Raw genomic sequence first — 7979 nt, forward strand, 5'->3', positions numbered from 1 at the left:
TGCGGAAGTCAATCATCTTTTCTAACCAATCGTTTGAAAGACATTCTAGGTCTCGAGTCACAGCCTATTAATAAAATTAACGTTATCGGTATCGGCAACAACTCTTCAAATTTCATCACTGAGAGTTGCATTGCACACATCAGTTCCATACACAAAGAATATAACGTTGCTTTGACTTGCTATATACTCAAAGAGTTGACAGGTTCGATTCCTGCTGCTCCTATAAATTTACAAGGTTTTAATATACCAAATAATTTGAAACTTGCAGATCCTAATTTCGACATTCCTTCGTCCATCGATGTCCTCATTGGTGCAGACCTCTTCTGGGATGTTCTAGGCAATGATACACTCACATTAGGTCCAAGTTTTCCAAAATTACGAAACACAAAGTTTGGCTGGATAATTGCCGGTCCTATTTATACAAATGTCAATATATCTAATGAGATTCAATGTAATAAGTCAATACTTAAACAAAATGAAGAAACTGAAAGCATACATGACTTATTACCAAAATTCTGGAACATCGAAGAGATTCCAAACAAAACATGCCTTACTAAAACAGAAAAGGCGTGTGAACAACATTTTGTATCCAATACCACTCGATTGTCTAGTGGAAGGTTTTGTGTTCAACTTCCACTCATTGACACACCCGATTGTTTAGGTGATTCCTATACGATGGCTAAGCAGCGATTTTTAAATTTGGAAAAGCGTTTCAGGAGAAATCCGCAGATTAAAGAACAATACGTCGAATTTATACGCGAATATGCTGAACTTGGTCACTTAGAAGTTCTTCCTATAACTAAACCACCTGAACTATCCTATTTTTTGTGTCATCATGCTGTATTCAAAGAGACAAGCGAGTCTACGAAAATTAGGGTCGTTTATGACGGATCTGCCCCCACCCCTTCAGGCTACGCGCTCAATGATATCCTAATGGTGGGGCCAAATATCCAGGATTCACTCTTTGCAATTCTAATTCGAGCCAGACAATATAAATTTTTACTAACAGCTGACATCGAAAAAATGTATCGGCAAATTGCGTTACATGATGACAATCAAAATCTCCAGTTGATTTTATGGCGAGAGCAAGAATCCGAACCAATTAAAATACTGCGTCTAAAAACCGTGACATACGGTCTAGCAAGTTCAAGCTTCTTAAGTACACGTTGTCTTTGGCAATTAGGGCACGAGTGTACAGACAAATCAATCGTAACAATAATTAAAAATGATTTCTATGTCGATGATCTTATTACCGGAGCTAACACCGAAGACGAGCTAATACACATTCAAAATTCGGTATCCAATACTCTTAAATCTGGATGCTTCAACCTTCGGAAATATCGATCCAATTCGAAATCAATTTTGAATGCCATAAATCCAGAAGAAAAACTAAGCATTAGTTCTTCCACTTCCACTTTAGGACTTGGGTGGACTCCGGGGAATGACAAACTCCAGATATCATTTCAGATCCCTGACAAATCATCAAAGGTGACCAAACGTTTAATCTTGTCGTTCACATTTAAAATTTTTGATCCATTGGGTCTGATAAGTCCATGTGTCATTTTACCTAAAATGCTATTGCAATCTCTGTGGCTACAAAAAATTGATTGGGATGATCCCGTTCCCAGAGACATACAAAACACTTGGGATGAATTTTCTAATACATTACCAAGTCTTGCAAATTTTGAAGTTCCTCGAAACGTACTTTGTAACAATCATACAATAATAGAGCTTCATTCATTTAGCGATGCTTCACAAGGTGCGTACGGAGCTTGCATCTATATACGATCTATCAACGATGAAGGTATCAGCGTAAAATTATTATGCTCCAAATCTAAGGTATCTCCAATGAAACCTACGACTATACCTCGTTTAGAACTCAGTGGAGCTCTCCTGGCGGCTAAATTATCCAAGACCGTCGTCGAATCTCTTAGATGTTCGGTTTCGCGTCAGGTGCATTGGTGTGACTCCACAGTTGTTCTTGGATGGCTTCATACAAACTGTCGAAAATTAAAAACCTTTGTAGCGAATAGGGTCGTGGAGATATCCGAAACAACAGATATATCTTCATGGCGCTACGTGCCCACTGCACTTAATCCTGCAGACTATATTTCTAGGGGCGTTACTCCTAAAGATATAGTATCTAAGCAGATGTGGTTGGCATGGTCCTGAGTTCTTACAAAAACCGGAATCAGAATGGCCTGTTCTTTCATCACACCGCGTTGAAGAAAACCTACCAGAAACTAAAGGCCTTTCAGCTGCGGTAGTAGACATTCTTGACTCTATATAGAATTTGAACGCTACTCTAAACTATCAAAATTACAAAGAACTTTTGCATACATAAAACGATTTGTTCATAATCTACGACACAAAACAAACAAACTTACAGGCAGTTTATCCTTAGAGGAATTAAACGATGCATTTTCAAATCTTTGTGCCATAGCTCAGAGGCAATCCTTTCCAAAGGAGTTTAAACCATTAGAAAGTGGAAAGCCAATTAGCAATAAATCTCACATCATATCATTAACTCCTTTCTTTGATAGTGATGCTAAATTAATACGAGTTGGTGGCAGAATTGACAATTCTAATTACGATTTCGACAAAAAACATCCGATTTTGCTACACTCAAGTCATCATTTCACTAAATTAATTTTTGAACAATATCACCTTCGTCATATGCATGCTGGACCACAGCTACTGCTCGCGTCAATCCGCGAATCATTATGGCCAATTAATGGTAGACGCCTTGCTAGGAATACATTTCACAATTGCGTAACATGCAAGCGCCATCAAGGGAAGGCAATCTATCCCATAATGGGTAACTTACCCATCCAAAGAATTACACCAGATTTTCCATTTAAGACTGTGGGAATAGACTTTGCTGGACCATTCTATATCTCTAATAAGAAGGGTCGTGGGTCCAGAGTCATTAAAGCATATTTGTGTTTATTTGTATGTCTAAGATTCAAATGTTTACATTTAGAAGCTGTCAGTGACCTAACCAAAGAAGGGTTTTTACAAGCGCTACGCAGATTTACGTCAAGACGCGGAAAACCTGCGGAAATCTTTTGCGACAACGGGAAAAACTTTGTCTCGGCAGCCAAGGAAATAGGCATCTTTTTAAAGGCTAATGAACAAACTATCATTGACTCTGCAACTGACGAAAACATCAAATTCATATTCTCACCCACGTATAGTCCTCACTTTGGTGGCATTTTTGAGGCTGGTGTCAAATCCGCTAAATACCACATCCGTCGAGTCATGGGTAACACCCATCTAAATTTTGAGGAATTAGGAACATTATTCACTCAGGTTGAAGCTATTTGAATAGTAGACCTTTATGTCCCTTGACATCCAATCCTACCGACTACCTCTCCCTAACTCCGGGGCACTTTTTGATAGGACGGCCACTTACTTCGGTACCGTCACCTCCGCTACAACATTACAATCCAAATCGCCTTCGACGTTATGAAAGACTCGAACAAATTCGCCAGCACTTTTGGCAGCGATGGCAAAAGGAATACATCGCAGAACTTCAGCAGCGATCTAAATGGCAAACGAATTCAGCAAAATTAAAAGAAGGAGATCTAGTACTTCTAATAGAGGACAACTTACCACCACTATGCTGGAAGCTTGGAAGAGTTTCACGATTATTTCCTGGCTCAGATGGAGTATCACGCGTCGCTGAAGTAACTACATCCAAGGGCACCTTCAGAAGACCATTTGTAAAACTTTGTCCACTACTTACCTGTGATGATCCAGAAAGTTGAAAGCTGCGCTTTCCACGGAGGGGATGATGTTGAAGCGCCTACAACATCTTCGCAGCAAATGCGTACCAATTCGTCGACTCATAATTTTGTCGTTCACTTAATTATTTAATTGTTTCTTTATAGTATTTTTGTTGTTGTATATATATAAATTAGTCACTTTTATAACTCATGTTTAATATTTTGGATTCAAACATTAATAATTTAAAATCACACATTTATTATCTTTTCCAAATGTCAGTTCATGCAACATAATATTTTTATAACCACCCGCAATTTTCTATATATTTTTTGTATCAATTGACGTTTTCATACATTCCTTTGTTCTCTTCTTGTTAAAAACTAACCAACGGTCTGCGCTCAATAAATCATTTTTTACAACTGCAAGAAAAATCTTTAAATTGTCATCCACGCATCTACACACGGACATCTGTGCTGATGGCACTTATAGTAGTACCTTAGTATTTAATACCTATCCCGAGCCTCAACACAGACCTACATCAGCAGCAGTGAGTCATCAAAGACTCAAGAAGAAATTGGTTGGCGCAATAAAATATGGTTATCAATTTAGTACCTATTTAGTATTTCATACACTTAAGTTACAGCCCTTATATCTACGGAATCCTTGCGTTGGGAAGTTTGAAAATTTCTAAAAAAGTAGCACATCATATCACATAACTAATTAAGTACTCCAGACCAACATAAGATAAGTACCTCATGAGATATAAGCGACCAAGTTAAGGTGTAGCCAGAAACTGCAAAGTGCAAACAAAGTACACCAAGCAAGGCGGCATTTATAACTTTGTAAACTTAAAGAACAACTGCTAACCGTTAGGTTATGTTATGTTAGGTTAGGTTAGGTTAGGTTAGGTTTTTTTTTTTTTTTTTTTTTTTTTTTTTTTTTTTTTTTTTTTTTTTTTTTTTTTTTTTTTTTTTTATTAATAAGGCTAGGTTCCTCTATCGTGATTAGAGACATTGTTTGCTAAATTTTGAATCTTCCATGCCAGTTCTCGCTTTTTTACTTCTCGCACTTTCATTCTTCATACCAATTCTTTCTTTCATACATCCTCTTTCGTACGACGGGTGGGTTCCCCTCCTATGCTAGACTATTTTTTAAAGGGGTTTTTATTATTTTTATTCTATTATTTTATTTTAATCTTTAATACAATCTTGTTTACAATTTCTGTCTTATTATATATATACATTTTATATGACATCGAGTTTTTTCCATATCGAAAGGAACAGAGCCATTTGATTTTCGTCCATGTTAATTTGCGTATTCAACAATACTAAACAACATTGGGCCTTTTTATTTGGCTCTGTTCCTTTCGTTGACCTTTCAGCTTTGATGCAGAATAAACTTATACGTTTGCTTTGTATCAAAGCGTCTTTCCGGAGTGTCTGTTCCTCGGTCTCATGTTTTGTCTTGGCCTCCAGGTATTCTTCGACTACCTTTGAACGTCGGATCGATGCCGCACGCCGGATCCTCCTCTTTCCGGTGGCCACCTCACGCTTCAACTTCGCCAACTCCTCTGACCACCACGGCAGCGTAAGTGTATATTTTCTCCCAATTTTGGGAATTGCATGTTCGCTCGCTTCGGTCAGTGACTGCATACGTTCGTGTATGCTATGATCTAGTTGTGTAGCTGTAGTGGTGTTTTGAATGTGTGTGACTGTAATGTTTTTGGTTTGCAAAATTTGGCCCGGTTTCTCATGAAACTGGCTCCAATTGGCTTTCCGTGTATTATATGTTCGTGTTGTGTGCTTGATGTAGTTATATCTGACCCGTTTTAGATGTAATTTAAAAGAGATGCCGTTGTGGTCCACATTAAAAACAATTATTGCGGCCTTCACCGTACCCTCCCCGTTGTCAGCGCTTTGGAAGACCCTGGTCCCCGTCCGACCCGAAACCCTGCCCTCTCTTCCGACATACGGTTCCTGCACCAGCGCCACCTGAGCTCCGTATTTCTCCGACTCGAGCAGCAGCTCGTTTAGTGCTAGTTTTTTACGTTGTAAATTTACCTGGAAGAAATGGAGTGCCATGGCGTCCCCGGGTGCGCCCTTAGCAATAGGCCACCTTCGCCCTTGCCAGAGCGTCCCATTTCTTCCTTATCGGACAGCTATTGTCAAAACTATTGTGATCTGTCCGATCTAGTCGGCTGCTCTGGCAGTTGCAACACGTGGGTCGATCTCCAGCCTTCCACGCCGGGCACTCACTACGCAGGTGCGGACCCGTGCAGTGGCTGCAGGTGTCTACGGACGCCTCGCAGGTCCTACGACCGTGCCCGTAGCCCAGACACCTGGAGCAGGTAACCAGTGGGGACTGATCTTTAGCCACCACCCGCTGCAGATCTATGTGGACCTTTCCCACGGCTGTGACTTGCTGCCATACTTGCGGCGACACCTGCAAAACCACATGATTCTCGAGCGGATTCCTGGCTCTTCTTCGGTACCTCACGCTTGCCCTATATTCATCGTCCGGTATCGTCCCCAGCACGTTCCCGTTTTGCCGCTTTAGGGCACCCAATATGTCCTCGTCGGTATTGATGCTAAGGACGTTTAGCAGGACTACAAGCGGATCCCTATTTTCCACCTCCTGCGTCAGGAGTGTTGGGCTGCCAGTCTTCAATTTCTCTACTACTCTAGCGAGCTCTTCTCGCGACTGGCAGCCCAGCACTACCTTTTGATCTTTGGCTTTTCTCAACCTGTCCACTCGCACGCCGGATGTCTTCGCGTTCACGGCAGTTCTTATTTTGTCAATTATGTCTTCGCTTTTGTCGTGAGCGTCGACCGAAGACACCACCATCGAGTGGAAAGATTGAGGCAGCTCCAGACCGCGTTTCCTTGGGGCGCCGGCTGCCACATTTGCGTATGTGACGGCTATCCTCTCTTGGATGTTTTTGCTGAGGTGCGACACTTGGTCTTTTAGGGCTCCCAGGTCGTCCCTGGTCGTGGACGCCACCTCCTTCTGCTGTTGCAGTTCGGATCTGACCTCCACGACCAGAGCGTCATTTGCGTGGGGCAGAGGAGCTGCACGGGCGACAGAGGCGTTCTTGTCCAGGTGAACCTTTAACAGCTTCATTTGTGCTGTGTTCTCCTGGACGAGTTTTTTGTGCTCTTCCAGCGCCCGAGTCAGCTCGGCTGCGTCACCCTTCGTGTTCGCTGCGATTTTCGCACTTGCACTCTGTTGTGTCACTTTTGGTAGCTCCTTGGGTTTATTGTGGTCGTTTCCGGTCGTTTGGGTGAGTCGGAGTCCAGCCGCCTCAGATTCTTTCACCAGGCGGTACAACTTTTCAATTGCCCAGATCACCTCGGTCTTTATTTCCGCCTTTAGGTTGCGGGAATTATTTAGCTGGAGTTTTGCTTTCATAAGACACGCTTTTGCCTCCGCAGCCCTTCCCTTTAGCTTTGTTGTTTCTGGCTCGGGGGAACCGAGCTTTTGGAATGTCTGGTCCAGAGGTGCGCCGATCCTCCGAGGCGCTGGCCCTTCACCTTGCGGTGTTTTGTCCTGCGTGCTTGGCTGAGAGGAGTTCGTTGGATCGTCCTTTGAGGGAGGCAGGCTGGGGTCGCTTACCACTGCACCCACTTCCGGTGTCTGGCCGGGCTCGACCAGTTCCTTACTTGTGTGAAGAGGCGCCTTTGCAGCGTCTAGGCTCTGCCTTGGCGTTTTTACGGGTGTCCGGAGACCCAGCATTTTATGTTGGGATGAGTATACGTCAGGGAACAAAGAAAATCAAGTTTAACCTAGCCTTGTCAACGAAATGTTAGGTGTAAAGGGCCTGTAATCTCGGTTAATTTATGGAGGTGTAAAGGGCCTACCTTCGTCAATTTATACCTATACTATTGGGTGGTGTAAAAGCCGCCCAAGTCAATGAAATACTAAAACTAGTTATACAATTTAAGACTAGGTTGGGCAGTGTAAAAGCTGCTCAAGTCGATAATATGCTAGACAAAAGTATCAGAAACTAATTTGAGCAGTGTAAAAAGCTGCTCAAGTCAATAAACTTAAACTGAGTGTAGATTTAAAACTAGTTTGAGCGGTGTAAAAAGCTGCCCAAGTCAAGTTGCTATTACAATACAACGGGAGTTTTGTCCAATTTTACTTAAAACTACTTTAAACAAGTTTGAAAAAGTTGGAGGTGTAAGGGACCTCCAACTGTCAAAAGCCTACTACTGACTAACTAGCAGTCAAAATCTGCTTAGTCAAAAAAC

At 41.9% G+C, this 7979-nt stretch overlaps 1 protein-coding gene across 1 annotated transcript; it reads right to left on the reverse strand.

The window, feature by feature from the left end:
• Window positions 1-4984: 4984 nt before the first annotated feature.
• On the reverse strand, window positions 4985-7728 carry LOC138404033 (uncharacterized). The gene is made up of 2 exons (XM_069506779.1): window positions 7603-7728; window positions 4985-7546 (listed from the first exon to the last, which is right to left on the reverse strand). Exon 2 carries the CDS (start codon window positions 7459-7461, stop codon window positions 5830-5832), a length of 1632 nt encoding a protein of 543 aa, XP_069362880.1. The 5' UTR covers window positions 7462-7546; window positions 7603-7728; the 3' UTR covers window positions 4985-5829.
• Between the last annotated feature and the right edge of the window lie 251 nt (window positions 7729-7979).

Source organism: Maniola hyperantus, chromosome 24 (assembly GCF_902806685.2).
Source record: "Maniola hyperantus chromosome 24, iAphHyp1.2, whole genome shotgun sequence".
Lineage (NCBI taxonomy): Eukaryota > Metazoa > Arthropoda > Insecta > Lepidoptera > Nymphalidae > Maniola > Maniola hyperantus.